Source organism: Ruditapes philippinarum, unplaced genomic scaffold (genome assembly GCF_026571515.1).
Source record: "Ruditapes philippinarum isolate M1 unplaced genomic scaffold, ASM2657151v2 ctg1865_1_1_1_1, whole genome shotgun sequence".
In the NCBI taxonomy this organism is placed as follows: domain Eukaryota; kingdom Metazoa; phylum Mollusca; class Bivalvia; order Venerida; family Veneridae; genus Ruditapes; species Ruditapes philippinarum.
In genome coordinates, this window is record NW_026864422.1 from 144,196 (window position 1) to 161,845 (window position 17,650).

The following is a 17,650-nucleotide window of genomic DNA, read 5'->3' on the forward strand; positions in this document are numbered from 1 at the left end:
TACTGGTACCAAAAATAAAGACAGTTTGAAGTGAAGAAGAACCATTTATCTATCATTGATGGGCCTGAAGTATTACGTTAACAGAGGACATTGAATAGGTGTGAGTGTAATACTGAATTTATTGAACAAGTTGAATAAAAATATATTATGCAAGACCGTTTGAAATGAAGAAGAACCATTTCTCTATCATTGACGCGCCTGAAGGATTACGATAACATTTAGCCCGTCTTAACGCTATGTTTGTATAGCGCAAATGACGTCACGTCAAAATATATGCACGGCCGCGCAATACCATTTTTACGGAGTTGCAAAAGTGGCACAGATATGTGATATTGAAGTTTTATTATGCTAAGATAAAGGGAATAATTTGCTTGTATTATATTTCACTGTTTATTGTATGTGTTATGTATGTGCTTCTGTGTGATTGTAATGTGAAATATTATTTAGAGTTCAATTTTGTACACAAGATAAGTATGCTTTGATTCAGACAGACTTGCTCAAAATGTATGAATGTTTGAGGCTTTATTAAATTGTATTCAATACGAAAAAATGTGTATCTTTTTTAGCGTCTCCAAGGAGTAATTCCTTTGAACCCAAGCACTGAATAAAAAAGGTACAAGCTGTACCCCACGTTCCATTTATGATAAAAGAATATTCCCTCTTTTATAAATTATCAATTTTAAACAAAACTTACAGTGACTTTCACTTACAAGCTAGGTACATATAGTTTTTCCTGTCAACACCCTTCACTAAAATTTTTGTAGAAAACTTTTGTTAATCCAGTAGATTAAGTCACAATAAGTATAAATCAAACAACTGACCAAAATTTAATATCATTGAGGAACAACAGAATTTTACTGCTAAACTGTTTTCGATTAGTGAGAATTTCCGAAAATAAAGTCTATGACAAGAAGAATCCAAACCTGTACATGTTTTGATCAAACAGTGACTATTTCAAGAGTGAACCACTGCTGAGGTAGGCTGTGACTCACACCTACTTTTCTTGTATCCATTAAACAATAGTAGTATTTCATAAATTGGTCAAAAAATAGTTGGGTAGCTATGCCTATTTTTATTGTATCCTAAAACTTAATAAACACATGGGTTATCTCATGCCTACTTCTATTGCTTAAATCTTTCAGAATTGTTTTTTTTTATAAGAAAGAAAATACATTCATAAGTGAGCAAACAACAGGTTGGATAGCTATGCCTTTTTCTATTGCTTTCATTACACTGAATAGTTTCATTTGGTAAGTTGGTTGGAATAACAAACTTATGAAATTGGACAATAGTGTGATGAAAGCAATAGAAAAGGCGTGTCTACTCAAGACAGTAAAAAGGTAGGTTGGGTAGCCACGCCTTTTCCCACTGATTACTTCATATGCAAATTATTTTGACACTCTAAAATTTCCTAGTGTTCCAACATGGTCAAGGAACAGCTGACTTTAGTAAACTAAATCACAGTCTATCAGCAAAGACTTTCTGTATGAACATGTTTTTGTAATAGAGTGAATGTTAAATACACATATGTTTTCAGATGGAAAAAGAAAAGATAAAAATCATTAAATTTTCAGAATGATTTATAATTACAAACTTGATGTTAAGTGCCCACAATATTTTAAGACAAGCGTTACATGAGTATTAAAAAGTCAACAGTTAGTGAAGCGATATGTCATATATAATAAAAGTATTCACATGTACAAATAATACATTAAATACAATTATAATATAAAATACACTTATAATAAATCAGAACATAAGAATAATATACAGAAATACACAAATATTGTAGATGAATTATAGAAAAAAACTTTACTTAATTAAAGCTGGGATCCTTGGCAATAAAAATTGAGTGTAAAAAGTCATCAAAAATTGCTTTTTCCACAAAATATATGAAGAATAAAGTTTTTTTATAATTATAAAAACAGGATTTAATTCATAAAGTAATATGAAAATGAATATTTTATGAGTGAAATATGATCATTTGCATACCCCAAGGTGAAAATAAATCCTGTACGTATTTTATTTATAGAAAAAACTTATATTATCTGTTTATTATATACATTTTATTCTTTTTAACATTAAAATTTGGAGGACTTCCCTCTAAATTGTGTGTATTATCTAGAATTAGAAGAAAGTTGTCTAGCAATACACTGGTGAAGATATTTAAAATATATTTATCTACAGCAAAAAGTAAATTTTTACAATGAAATACAGAAAATGAAAAAAACGCAGTTTATTTCATCAATATTTCTCAATACATGTATTTCATTTATAAATATATAATGCAATGTTAAACATGAAGCATCTTGAAATACCTTTAAATAGTACAAAATCAATATACATGTACTTGTTTTCTAGTATCAGATATAAAGTTCAGTTCAACGTTATAATGGTAGTAGTAGGACATAAATGATGTCAGAAAACATTTAACTATAATAAAACATGATAATCTTCATCATAAACCCAATGTTTCAATGTATTTAAATAAACCTACAGTGGTAGATAGTGTTATAAGTGTTATCAATAGATAAACTATCTATACATGTACACTGTACTCTTAGGGGTTTATTGAAACTAATTAGCGCTGAATGTGCAGTAATGTGTCATATGTAAACAAAGTATCAAATACTAATTCACTATAACTATACCGATTGCCAAAAGAACTATAATGAGTTGCAAAAGATAGACCATGTGACATGGCAAATAAGTATAACTTTGAAAACTGTAACAAGATACCAAGCAAGTTCTTTTGAAAATAAATTAGTTGTTATAAAATTTTCATCCTGACCTCTCCAAAATTGATAATAGATAGATTCACATATGGAAACTAGACAAGTTCATTTATATCCAGAAGGGTATTAAGGTTAAAATGTTTGATGTCATATTGTACATTTTCAATTTCACATATTCATGTTAAACTTAATTATGAACAAAATGCACAATTTCTTTTTATCTAATACTTCAATGTCAATTTTATGTACTTTTAAAAAAGCAAAAGGCATTAAAACAATTTTCACTTCTAATCTAAATTTATGTGAAAATTACAGCAAAAATATACAAATTACAAGATAATACAATGTAGTAAATTAAATACATTTGTTTTACACACATTTTCAGTATTTTTAAAAATAAACATAATAACATTACATTTTTTTTGGGGGGGGGGGGGTTACGTCACATCGACACAGTATAGGTCATATCGCGACGTTCAAGCTTACTGGTAGAGGAAGACCTCGGGTGCCCTTCCGTGCATTATTTCAGGCACGAACGGGTACCTGAGTAGAACCACCGACGTTCCGTAAGCTAGCTTGATAGCTTCCCCACATGAAAGAATCCAAAGTCCCTGTCGGGATTCGAACCCACAATGGTGAGGGCACGTGGAACATTACATAATATGATGAGCTAACTGCAAAGTAACAGCTCATCTGTACTTCAGTACTTTGATTTGTTACTCTATATAGCCAGGTCGTCTGTACTTCAGTACTTTGATTTGTTTCTCTATATAGCCAGCTCGTCTCTTTTTTAGTACTTTGATTTGTTCCTCTATATAGCCAGGTTGTCTGTACATCACTACTTTGATTTGTTCCTCTATATAGCCAGCTCGTCTGTACTTCAGTACTTTGATTTGTTCCTCTATATAGCCAGCTCGTCTGTACTTCAGTACTTTGATTTGTTCCTCTGTATAGCCAGGTCGTCTGTACTTCAGTACTTTGATTTGTTCCTCTATATAGCCAGCTCGTCTGTACTTCAGTACTTTGATTTGTTACTCTATATAGCCAGGTCGTCTGTACTTCAGTACTTTGATTTGTTCCTCTATATAGCCAGCTCGTCTGTACTTCAGTACTTTGATTTGTTACTCTATATAGCCAGGTCGTCTGTACTTCAGTACTTTGATTTGTTACTCTATATAGCCAGGTCGTCTGTACTTCAGTACTTTGATTTGTTCCTCTATATAGCCAGCTCGTCTGTACTTCAGTACTTTGATTTGTTACTCTATATAGCCAGGTCGTCTGTACTTCAGTACTTTGATTTGTTACTCTATATAGCCAGGTCGTCTGTACTTCAGTACTTTGATTCAAAAATGAATATTATTATCAAACACCTTGTATACTGTGCCTCATAAGGTTTAGGGTAGGGAAAAAGAACAGTTTTTCTTATGCTGTAAACTAGAAAACAAATTTTGTTGGTGCATATAATAAAATTGCAGCATATAAAATTTTGTCAGCCTAAACAGTTTGTTTAAAGCTGTCACTCTTAAACTGATGGCAAAATCTCTGATAAATAAACAGTACAGCATTTGTAACAATGTATGATGATAAAAATATATCATGGATTTATCAAAGTTGTTAATAAAGTCCCTGACTGTTCTGACAGAAAAATTCCTAAATGTTACAAAACAATATCCCTGACATTATACTGACATTATTTAATCAACCCTGATAAACTGATTATTCACTCAGTTACTAGAGAAGTTTACCTTGACAATTTCTGATAATATATTTAACAGTTTCAGTCAACATTTTAAAATATTCAAAAACAAGTTAAGTTACTGAAACAAGCCGAAATAAATCTAGTTTTACTCCGTTAAATACAGTAAACCAATTTCAAGGTTTTACTCAATACAGAGGTAAATATAGCCTAATTAATTAATTGTGAACTGTTTCACTCTACTAACTTAACTGTTTTTTCCTACTGTCAAACCGTTGGAAAAAAAGACATCGCCCATTCAAAGAATATCTTGATGTCCTTTTTGACAAATCTTATAAGATGAACTAGGGGGGGGGGGGATATGAAACTTATTGTACATAATCATTCATATAAAAAAGAAACAAGACAACATTTTCTATTTACAGTGGAAATCTCTGTACTGCAAACACCCTTTGGGGATAAAATTTTGGCTGTTGTTGAGAAGGTGATGATCTACAGAGTGTATCCTTATTATAAAGTCTTACTTAAGGAAAAATTATATAGTTGTTTTAAAGAGGTGATTTCACTACAAAGGGCCTCTCTGCAGAGGTTGCACTATATAATTATATTATTAAGGAAAAACATTTTCTGAAAAATAACTTTAATTTGTCATTCTCCAAACACATGTCTTGTTACAAACTGTTTATTCTTGATATGCTGTTGACCACCCATGCTTACACCAAAAACTAACAATGTTGTCACATTATTGTTGGCAAAAGGCAGGAAAGATTTACATAACTATAGGGCATAATCTTACAAATTTGTTGCTGATCTGTAGCATGGTGTACTTAAAGCTAAAGAGCTGTCAGCAGGACAGCATGTTCAACTATTCTCAGTGCTTAACCTGGTTTATGAAACATTTTCTATAATTTCAAAAGGGGAGTAATTATGTCAAAATTCCTAATTTTGTCAAAATCAATATTTGAGTCATAGACGTTGGTTAGTGACCTATTATGCTCTCAAATAAGTGTTTAAATTTCAACCCATTCCCTGTAAGTAGTTTTAGAAATATTAACTTGCACCAAATCGAATGCCAACGTCGAAGAAGACACCTTCGAGTACAATAGTTTTCCCTGTTCCTCAAGTAGTCAAACTAATAAAACTAATCTTTGTGGATGAGCAACAGTTTCCAAAACCACATTAATTTATATTTTGCTAAACTTCAAGCTATCCTTAAAACAAATTACTTGGCTTAGATTGAGTATTTTATCATAGAACAAATGCATAAATAATGATAGAATAAGAAAATTACATTGTCGTTAAATTACTAAAGTAAACAATCATCATTTTTTGTACATCTTAGCGTACAGTATAAACAGGCCAGAGAAAATTACTCTTTTTAGCTGTCCACCCAGTTCTTATTCTAAATATGTGATAAATAGAATATTATATTCGTGTAGAATCACATCCCCTTATGACAACCCTTTGATTTACCTTTTTCATAGGGGCGGGCCGAAAAAGTGATCACCTTTTTATCCATTGTATACACACCGGTCTCTCAAATATCAGACCATTGTACACAATGCATTTTTATCAACATTTCTCATATCACTGTGTTTGGGGCCTAAATAAGACATTTTTTAACTGTTTGAGGCCTCAAAAGAGGGGACGAAAAGCCGTTATGAGGTAAAGGGTTAATAATTGCTTAACTTGTTTACACTTACTGCCTTTAATGATTGTTTTTGTAAATATTTAAAATGGCACAAATAGCGTTTTCTGTAAGAATTATATTATTGAAATAATTACACAAACACTGTATGGTAATTTAAGAACCTAGCTTTCTTTACTGACCTAATATTTTCATATTACATTTATTATACATGTACAGGATTTATAACTACATCAAATAACAAAGTCCAATATATTGTACACTGATAATACTATCAGTAAATCTATTTAGATAAAAACAAAACTAGGACGATTTAAAGTATTTAAAAGTGTGATTACACTTTAAATATCAACTCTGAATAAAATAACACTGTTTAACATTTAACATGTTTAAAATTTAAACTTGTTAAACCGATTTTAATCAATATCCCTGTTATGTTTTTGTAGTAACTAGGAAGTAAAATCGACATTGTACAAAATGGCGGAGGGAGGTGTTGGATCAGATGAATTTGTCAACTTTAAATGTTGTTTATGTGACAGGAAAAATATAATAAAAGAGGCGGATATTTATTGTGTGGAATGTCAGGATTATTATTGTTCACCATGTACAGACTTGCACAAAATCTTTCCTTTAATGAGCACGCATCAGTTTATAGACAGGTCAAGTTTCAACACAGTTAGCTTACAGAAATCGTTGCCAAGTTTTCCAGTTGAAAAATGTGAAGTTCATAAAACCAAGCTGCTGGATATGTATTGTGCAGACCACGATGATGTAGCATGTGCGACATGTATAGCTATAAAACACAGGTTTGATTCTTTAAATTTTGTATTTAATTGAATTGAAATTAAAAGTTTAGGAAGATACATTTTTCAGTCAATATACATTTACCTGAAACTGAAATAAAGACAATTCTAGGAATAAACAGAAATTTCAAATGCCACTTTTCCTAATTAAGCAACACAACATTCTGCCTCGGAATATTTCTATTATCTATTTTCTCAATTTTAGACACAATTGGTTAGTTAGTCATATAATGATATATTACTCAGTAATCTTAAAGGCACAGCATGCCTCACAAATAAATAATACTTTTCTTTTGTATAAAGGAAAGACGTACGGTGGCACAAAGGTGACATGTGTGTGTTTTTATTATCTCGTGCGCACGAGATATTATGTCGTGGTCGTGAGTTACCAAGTCGTTGCCACGACATGGCTAAGTCGTGGCCACGAGTTACTAAGTCGTTGCAACGAGATAGCTTAGTCGTGGCCACGAGATGCTATGTCGTGGCCACGATATGCTATGTCGTGGCCATGAGTTACTAAGCCGTGGAAACAAGATAACTAAGTCGTGAGCACGATATTATTAACCAATCAGAATACACTATATATATTATTATTTTTTTAAACTTTACAACTTACTTTTACATGCAACATTAATCTTTGAAAAAAGGTGAAGATATTCACTTTGAACTTGTCTTAAGGATCATATTAGAAAGTCACTTTCCAAGACCCATCATACATTAATTTTGACTTAAGTTGTTGGGACAATTTTGTGATCGAATTGGTCAGTTTGTACGTACTACGGCCTGTTAACCTTGTTTATACGATATCATAAGAAGGAATAAGTCTGGTTAATTTTATTTGGAAAGGACAGTGCCAATGGACAGTAGATAGCCTATAAGGATGTTTGAGGTCAAGGCAACCATGACACTGAATGTAAAATCCTTGTCTGATGAATAATTTTGAAGGGATAAAGCCATGGTTTATATAACCCAGGAAGATCATTGCACCTGATCAGTTGATGACATCTAATAATTTCGAGGTCATTGTGTCAAAAATCAGGGTCACAGTGAAGCTAAATGAAAAATTATTGACCTATCAATACGTTGTATAAATGGCACTTTTACAGGCTGGTGAAGTAGGGGCATCCTTGAACAATAGCACATGTCTAGTTAATTAGGAAAATTCATATAAATGGTGTTATCTGATTAGTTATTTATCTCGTGGCCACGACTTAGTAACTCGTGGCCACAACATAGCTATATCGTGGCCACGACTTAGCTATCTCGTGGCCACGACTTAGCTATCTGTTGGCCACGACTTAGTAAATCTTGGCCACGACATAGTATCTCGTGGCCACGACTTAGCTATCTCTTGGCCACGACTTAGTAACTTGTGGCCACTACATAGCATCTCGTGGCCACGACTTAGCCATCTCGTGGCAACGACTTAGTAACTCGTGGCCACGACATAGTATCTCGTGCACACGAGATAAATAAAAACACACACATGTTACCTTTATGCCCCGTAAAGACGCGTGTTTTATAATGTTGTAATTATGGGTTTAGAACATGTGAGACACGTGAGACACTTTTCACCTGAAGTAATAAAATAGCCTTACAAGTGATAATTTATTTGTTATAACGGTAGCAAAATGTACAGAAAGTGGTATTGTAACAAAATAAGGCTTAGCTTTACATGTATGGCCAACGAATAAATTGTAAATGGGTCTATAACTAATATCACAGATCATATTAAAATTATATTTTTAATTTGTTTACATTAAAATTTTCAGAACATGTCAACATATACATTCGATACCAGATGAAGTTGATGACTTGTGTAAAGAGATTGATGCTGATGAAACAAATATTGAGCTGATCCGCATAAAAACTAAAATTGAGGAGGCTGAGAGAGCAAAGAAACTTCTTATCGAAGAGCTCAATGCACAGAAGGCGAAGGCAACAGAGTCAATAAGACAATTCAGAAAAGAAATGGAAGTAATACTTGATACACTTGAAAAGGCTACATTAAAAACTTTAGAGGAAAAGTACAAAAATTGCAAAGAGAAACTAGAGAACGAGATTAAAAACTTACATAAACATATTGATGAACTCAAACTTTCATCACAAAAACTAACAAAGTCAGTTGGGAATAAAGCACAGGAGTTTGTCGCTGTGCAAACTTCTCGAAAACAAATCATTGAAGCTAATGAAGCAGAGGCAGAGTCTGTGACAAATTCATCAGATATTAAAGTTGAATTCATTGCTGATACAACAATTAAGGATGCTTTGAAAGACTTCAAGACAATTGGATTAATTTCAGTGAGTAATACTAAAAATATAAGAGACAAAATGTATGTTGTGAAAAGCAAGAAACAAGTCAATATCAAACATGTTAATGATAAAGAGAAATGTTGCGTTATTGATTCATGTTTCACAGATGATGGACTATTATTTCTAGCTGACTATAACAACAAAGCATTAAAGCTTATTGATTTGTCCTCAGAATCCATAAAAGATAAGCTTAATCTTGAAACATCTCCAAGGAGAATTTGTCAAATAAGTAAAAACGACTTTGCAGTAAGTTTGACCAATCAAACCATTCAATTTGTAACAATGGACAACAAACTTATTACCACCAAACAACTGAAGCTAGATCATGTCTGTTATGGACTGGCCTACAAAGACAACAAATTATTCGTCTCTGATTCTGCTAAAGCGCTCTACATTTATGATATGAATGGCATCATGTTGAAAAAAATCACAACTGATAAACAAGGCAATGCAATTTTCAAAAACAACAGAGATATCTGTGTTAGCAGTGATGGCAAGATGATTTATGTGACTGATCATAATATAGGATTGATTGTCCTTGACCTTGAAGGAAATTACAAGACAACAATTACTGATCATGATTTTATTTATCTATGTGGAGTTTGTACAGACAAACGAGGAAACATATTTGTGTGTGGATGGTCGCAGTCTAAAATCGTCCAGATCAATGAGAAGACTACTGAAAAAATGGGCATACTTGGCAATGTTTGTAATAGTACTTCTTGTAGCTTTCATTTGAAACATAACAGACTGGCAGTTACTATTTACAACAGTGATACAATTGAGGTGTATGATTTACTGTAAATCCAATACAGTGACACTAATCAAAATATTGATATTCAACTAAATATAAGATACGTGAGCTATTTACACATACTATTTTCATTATTGTTTTACAACAAATAAATACTTCAAATTCTTTTTCATGAAAAAATGTTTATGCTTTCTATAAAAGTTAATTCACACTGAAAGCATTTGTTTTTTAACATTTTGGAGTATATAGTTTACTGTGCTGAATGAGTGTAGATTTAATACTGAATATATTGAACAAAGTAAATAATATATATAATATATATAAATAGAAAAATCGCACGATTCATGCGATTAAGATCTCATGAATTGTGCGATTTTTCTATATATATATATATATATATATATATATATATATATATATATATATATATATATATATATATATATTATATTTTATTTACTTCGTTCAATATATTCAGAACAAATTAATATTATTTTATCCAACAAGTTCAATAAATTTAGTAATGAGCTTATATCTATCACTTACCAAAAATAAAGACCATTTGAAGTGAAAAAGAACCTTTTTTATTGACGCGCCTATTGTATAACGCTAACATTAAGCCCGTCTTAAAGTTTTGTTTGTATAACACAAATGACGTCATGTCAAAACATATGCACGGTCGTGCGATACCATTTTTACAGGGTTGCAAAAGCGATTCGGGTATGTGATAATGAAGTTTTATTATGTAAAGATAATGGGGATATGCTTGTATTATATTTCATTGTTTATACTCTGTTTTTTTTATGTTTCTGTGTGACTGTAATGTTAAATATTATCAAGAGTTCAATTTTGTACACCAAATATTTGGTATGCTTTGACTTGACTTGTTTAAAATGTATGAATGATTGAGGCTTTATTTAATTGTATTCAATACCAAAAAATGTGCATCTTTGTTTAGCATCTCCGAGAAGTAATCTTTTACCTTTGTACCAAACACTGTATAAGAAAGAGATGCTTGTATTATATTTCATTGTTGGTATTCTGTGTTATGTATATGCTTCTGTGTGACTGTAATGTTAAATTTCATCAAGACTTCAATTTTGTACACAAGATAAGAATGCTTTGATTCAGACTGACTTGCTCAAAATGTATGAATGATTGAGGGTTTATTAAATTTTATTCAATATAAAAAAATGTGTATCTTTGTTTAGCGTCTCCAATGAGTAATCCTGTACCATTGTACCAAGCCCTGAATAGGAAAGAGACAAGCTGAAATATAGTTTATAAATTCTAAGTCCTGAATACTCCTACAAAACATTTTTTTTCTTGTACAAAATAATTTTGACATTGACAACTAAGGTCATTCAAAGGTCAATTCAAACTTGAACATATGATTGTTTTAGAAAAAACGTTTCAATGGGATGCTATAATATTCCCCTTTTTTGTATCTTTTGAAAATCTGTTGTCTAGCATGCAATCATAGTGATACACGAATGTAAAATGATTATAGCAAATACCAAAAGAAAAGTGAATAAAAAGTATCATGCAATATTTATACACTGTAAAAATCTATATGTGATATAAAGAATCTTAAGCCAGGTTTAATTATTTTTTTATTTCGGAACAATTTTTTACAAGAACCTGTTTGGTAAACACAAATCCTCCTGGCCCATATTTTTATCAGGGACATTTTTCAAAAAAGGCTTACCCATTCACAAAGTTATGGACAGAAAAATTGCCAAAACAGAAACTGTCGTTAGAAACAGAAAAATGCTCCTGAGGTAGGACCAAGTAGGGGATCCATGACCTTGACTTGCATCAAAGGTATGGTTACAATAAAAAAAGGTGTTTCAATGATATAGGAACATAAATAATAATTATCTCATATTCTTAGTTAGCCCAAGTTTTCAATAGAAGTCTGACAAAAATAAGACTAGACACAACCATCAATGTGGTATTTTCACATTGTATTTTATAAGCACCATCTTTAAACTGTCGACCTGGCCTGTCGAATAGTCAAGACAAGCATCTTTGTAGCTGGCAACACACACACACACTTTTTTAGGACAATGACTCGGCCAAAACAAAACAAAAATATACTGGTAATTCCAGTATCCTTAATTCACAATTAGTCTAAATCAAACAATTGACCTCAATTTAACATAGTTATGAAACAGAACTTAAATATGACGTTTTCCGTTTTTTACGAACAACATAATTTCACGGTCAACTGTTTTTTTAGAATAAGGTCTATGGCAAGAAAAATCTAAACCTGTACATGCTTATAACAAACAGTGACTACTCCGGAGTGAACCACTGGTAGGTTATGAGTCACACCTACTTTTACTATATCATAAACAATAGTTGTATAAATTTCATAAACTGATCTAAAAGGAATTGGGTAGCTATGCCTATTTTCATCCTAAAACTTCATAAACACACATAAGATGGGTTGGGTTTTGCCTATTTCTATTGCTTCAATCACTCAGTACTGTCTTATTTCATAAGAAAGAAAATAATTTCATAAGTTAGCAAAAAGCGGGTTGGGTAGCCTCGCCTATTTCTATTGCTTTCATTACACATTACTGTTTAATTTGATAAGTTGGTTATTTAACTTACTTATAAAATTGAACAGTAGTGTGATGAAAGCAATAGAAATAGGCGTGGCTACCCAAGACAGATAAAAGTCCGTCCTTCCGTCCGTTCTCTTTTGTGTCGCATGTAACTCAAAAAGTATTTGACCTACAGTCATGAAACTTTACAGGAATGTTGATCAGCATGTGTAGTTGTGCACCTGGGTATTTTTGTCTTGATATTTTCAGTATTTTTAGAGTTATTGCCCTTGACTTAGTAAAATTTTGCAATTTTCAACTTGTGTAGCTTGTAACTCAAAAAGTATTTGACATAGAGTCATGAAACTTTACAGGAATGTTGATCAGCATGTGTAGTAGTGCACCTTGTTTTTTTTCGTCTGGATATTTTTAGTATTTTAGAGTTATTGCCCTTGATTTAGTAAAATTTTGCAATTTTCAAATTGTGTCGCATGAAACTCAAAAAGTATTTGATCTAGAGTCATGAAACTTTACTGGAATGATGATCAGCATGTGTAGTTGTTCACCCAGGTATTTTCGTCTGGATGCCCTTGATTTAGTGAAATGTTGCAATTTTCAACTTGTGTCGCATGTAACTCAAAAGGATTTGACATAGAGTCATGAAACTTTACAGGAATATTAATCAGCATGTGTAGTTGTGCACCTTGTTTTTTTCGTCTGGATTTATTTAGTATTTTTAGAGTTATTGTCCTTGACTTAGAAATTTTTTACAATTTTCAATTTGTATCGCATGCAACTCAAAAAGGATTTGACATAGAGTTATTAAACCTTACGGGAAGGTTGCTAAGCATATTTAGTTTTGCACCTGGGGTTCGCTTGTGGATTTATCCAGTATTTGTAGAGTTATTTCCCTTAACTTAGTAAAACCGTTTCATTATGTTGTTATTTGTTCCTTGAGTGCTTGAGTTAGAATCAACCATTTTTACAGGAATAATGATCAACATCACTAAATTACAGGAATAATGATTCACATAACGGTGAAGCTATGCACCTGGGACTTTGTATGTGGATTTTTTCAGTTTTGTTAGAGTTATTGCCCTTGACTTACAGTAGTATAAATTTTCAATTTTCAATTTTCACCTAATGTTTATGCATAGCTTAAAAAGTTTTTCACTTGTAGGCCTGAAAGTTTACAAAAATGTTGGTCAGTATGTGTACTTATGCACCTTAGGGTTTGCTTGTGGATTTATTCAGTATTTGTAAAGTTCTTGCCCTTTACTTAGTAAAAGACTTTAAGTTTTCAAAAATAATTTGACCTAGAGTCAAAAGATTGACAGAACAGTGGCGCGGTGGGAGCTCCCGTGTCCTATGGACACATTTCTAGTTTATACTTAAAATCTTCTAGTGTTCCAACATGGTCAAGGAACAGCTGAGTTTAGAAAACTTAATTCACAGTCTATCAGCAAAGACTTTCTATATGAACATGTTTTTTTTGTAATAGAGTGTTTAATATGCATAATAATATGTTTTCAGATGGAAAAAAGAAGATAAAAACCATAAAATTTTCAGAGTGATTTATTATTACAAACTTGACTCTAAGTGCCCACAATTTTAAGACAAATAATGCATGAGTATTAAAAAGTCAACAGTTAGTGAAGCGATATGTCATAATTATATAATAACAGTATAAAAATGTACAATAAAATACATAAAATACACTAATAATAATTTTCAAAATAAATCAGTACATAATTATAATATAAAGAAATACACAAATATTGTAAATGATTTTTAGAAGATAACTTTACTTAATTAGATTCTATAAAATTAAGCTGGGATCCTGGGTTAAAAAACTGAATATTAAAATCATCAAAAAATTCAGATTATAAAAAATTGCTTTTCCCCCCCCAAACATACTCAAATATATAAAGGACAAAGTATTTTAATTATTATAAAAACAGGATTTATTTCATAGAGTAATATGAAAATAAATATTTCATGAGTGAAATATGATAATTTGCATACCCCAAGATGAAAATAAATCCTGTACGTATTTTATTTATAGAAAAACCTTACATTTTCTGTTTATTATATACATTTTACTCTTTTTTAACATTACAATTTGGAAAACTTCCCTCTAAATTTTGTGTATTGGCTGAAATTAGAAGAACGTAGTCTGGCAATACACCAGTGAAGATGCCGAAAATACATTTATCTACAGCAAAAAGTAAATTTTACAATGAAAATACAGAAAATGAAAAACCGCATTTTATTTCATTGATATTTCTCAATACATGTATTTCATTTATAAATATATAATATAATGTTAAACATGTAGCATCTTATTTTACTTTTAAATAGTACATAATTATTATACCTAATTTGTTTTCTATTTTTAGAAATTTAAAGTCCAGTTCAATGTTATAATGGGGATGGTAGGACTTTAATGATGTCAGAAAACATTTAATTTTAATAAACCATGGCAATCTTCATCATAAACTCAATGTTTCAATGTATTAAGGTAAAAAATTTCCCAAGTACTAAACTTATATAAAAGAAATTCCTAGGCATTTGTCAAATTCAAATTATACAAATGTTTTAATAATATAGCAAAATGGCAAAAACATGTACAAATATAAACTGACAAAATGTATGCATCTATTGACACTAAAGTGCAAAATAAACAATAATGAAACAAATTTGAATAAAAATACAAAGCTTTATTCACTGGTTAGTGCTTTTTGAAAAATAACTGACATATATGTATGAGTATCTTTTTTAAATGCACATTATGCCTCGGAATTTTTTTTCTTTTTGTAATTCTTAAAAAAATGTTAAACATGTCTTTAACAGGGTACTTCAGTACTTTGATTCAAAAATGAATGTTATTATCAAACACCTTGTATACTGTGCGGGTATAAATAACAGTTTTTCTTATACTGTAAACTAGAAAACAAATTCTGTTGGTGCATATAAAAAATTGCAGCATATAAAATTTTGTCAGCCTAAACAGGTCACTCTTAAACTGATGGCAAAATCTCTGATAAATAAACAGTACAGCATTTGTAACAATGTATGATGATAAAAATATATCATGGATTTATCAAAGTTGTTAATAAAGTCCCTGACTGTTCTGACAGAAAAATTCCTAAATGTTACAAAACAATATCCCTGACATTATACTGATATTATTTAATCAACCCTGATGAACTGATAATTCACTCAGTTACTGGGGAAGTTTACCCTGATAATTTTTTATATTTAATTTAACAGTTTCATTCACAAATTTAAAAGACAAAATGTATTCAAAAACATGACAAAGTTACTGAAACAAAACAAAATATATCTACTATTTACTCAGATAAGGAAAATAAACCATTTATAAGGTTTTACTCAATACATGGATAATAATTAATTATTAATTAAGCATGCTTTGACCCATTTAACTACTTTTTAACATTGTTTCTTACTTAGTCTATTAAACCATTGGAAAAAAGACATCGCACGTTCCAAAAAATACTTCAATGTCTCTTTGACAAGTGTAATTAGTCGGACTAAGGTAATTAACTTTTTTGTGTAGATATTCATTTTTGATAAAAATGAAGCAAGACAAAACCTTCTATTTACAATGGCAACCTCTGTATAGCAACCGCCCTTTGGGATCAAGATAAAAAAAATTTAGTTGCTGCTGATAAGAATTTATGCTTACTATCTGGAAACAAAGTGATCCCTCGGAAGCATAAATCACAACAAAATTACATGAACATTGCAGACTCGGTTTGATTGAGTCTGTACATGAGGGATAATAAATAAGTGCAACATCCCTCACGCCCCCTAGCACGATCTTGAGTGGTACTCAATTCTCAACACTTAATAGTGATGGCATCAATGATCCCAAAGGACCAAAAGTGATATGAAGTATGAAGTCTTACTTAGGGAAAAATGATATGGCTGTTATAAAGAGGTGATTTCACTGCAGAGGTTTCATTGTATATATTATTAAGGAAAAATATTTTCAAACTCTGAAACTTCGTAAAATACATGTATGTGAAATTTAATTCGTCATGCTCCAAACACATGTTTTGTTACAAACTGTTAAATGTTGATATGTTGCACCCCATTTACATAAAAAATAACATTTTTTTTCTCATAATTGTTGGCAAAAGACAGAAGCAACAGGAGATGGCGGGAGGACAGCATGCTCAACTATTCTCAGTGCTTGACCTAGATAATGTGGTTTTTTCTTCAAGTTCAAAAGGACAATAATTTTGTCAAAATCCATGTCTGATACATGCCATGGACCTTGGACAGTGACCTATTATGCTCTCAAATAAGTGTTGAAGTTTCAACCCATTCCCTTTTAGCAGTTTTGGAGATACCAACTTGCATGCAAAATCTGCCTGTACGAAAAAAACTCCTGTTTTACAACTGTAAAACGACTGAAAAACACCTGTTTTTGTAAAAATACAGGTCTTAGGGACCTGTGTTTGCTGAATTTGACATTTTGACTAAGAAATACAGGTGTATTATAACAATTTTACAGGTGTATTTTTGAGACAAGACCTGTGTTTTAGATGTACACATGTAATTCTGATACTTAGAAAATATTGAACTAATATTTTGTGCTGAAAATAATCTAAGTCCAAAACTACAACTGTATTTTCAATGATACAGATGTACAATACACACTTAGAAAATCTTTTAGAGAAATTGTTCTTATTTAAATACTTTAATATCTTTGATGCAATTGTACAGACTGCATGCACATTATTTACACTTAGGATTTAATTTTTAAACATTCATAATGTAAGCAACTTTGAACTAAGAGTTCTATCTAAATTTGAATATACATGTACATTGTATATGATTATTTAGTTTTAAAATATATGAGATAGTTCACATAGGCCTGTCTTTGTTGTTCTTAAAGTATAAAAAGAACAACAACAAAAACTATAACAACAACAAACTGGTACATGTTCTTATTCAAGACTCCAAATTTGCAGACATTATGAGTTATTCTTCACTCTGTAAAGTTAATTGTGTATGAAATAAACTCATACATTAAGCTCTCTCAATCTAGTTTGTAATATAAATGACCTGTTAAGTAGGATAAATAAATAAACACTGCCTCTACTACTCTACAATGATT

At 31.1% G+C, this 17,650-nt stretch overlaps 1 protein-coding gene across 1 annotated transcript; it reads left to right on the forward strand.

The window, feature by feature from the left end:
* Nucleotides 1-6,382: 6,382 nt before the first annotated feature.
* LOC132725503 (uncharacterized) lies at nucleotides 6,383-10,193 on the forward strand. Its single transcript, XM_060710638.1, has 2 exons — nucleotides 6,383-6,885; nucleotides 8,655-10,193. The coding sequence occupies exons 1-2, from the start codon at nucleotides 6,557-6,559 to the stop codon at nucleotides 9,997-9,999; spliced, it is 1,674 nt and encodes a 557-aa protein (XP_060566621.1). The 5' UTR covers nucleotides 6,383-6,556; the 3' UTR covers nucleotides 10,000-10,193.
* Nucleotides 10,194-17,650: the final 7,457 nt, after the last annotated feature.

What these genes read in the sequence shown, in the direction of transcription:
- LOC132725503 (XM_060710638.1), top strand. Translation starts at nt 6,557, where the DNA reads ATGGCGGAGGGAGGTGTTGGATCAGATGAATTTGTCAACTTTAAATGT. An exon ending in TGTATAGCTATAAAACACAG is followed by an intron (nt 6,886 to 8,654) that starts GTTTGATTCTTT and finishes TAAAATTTTCAG; the next exon opens with AACATGTCAACATATACATT.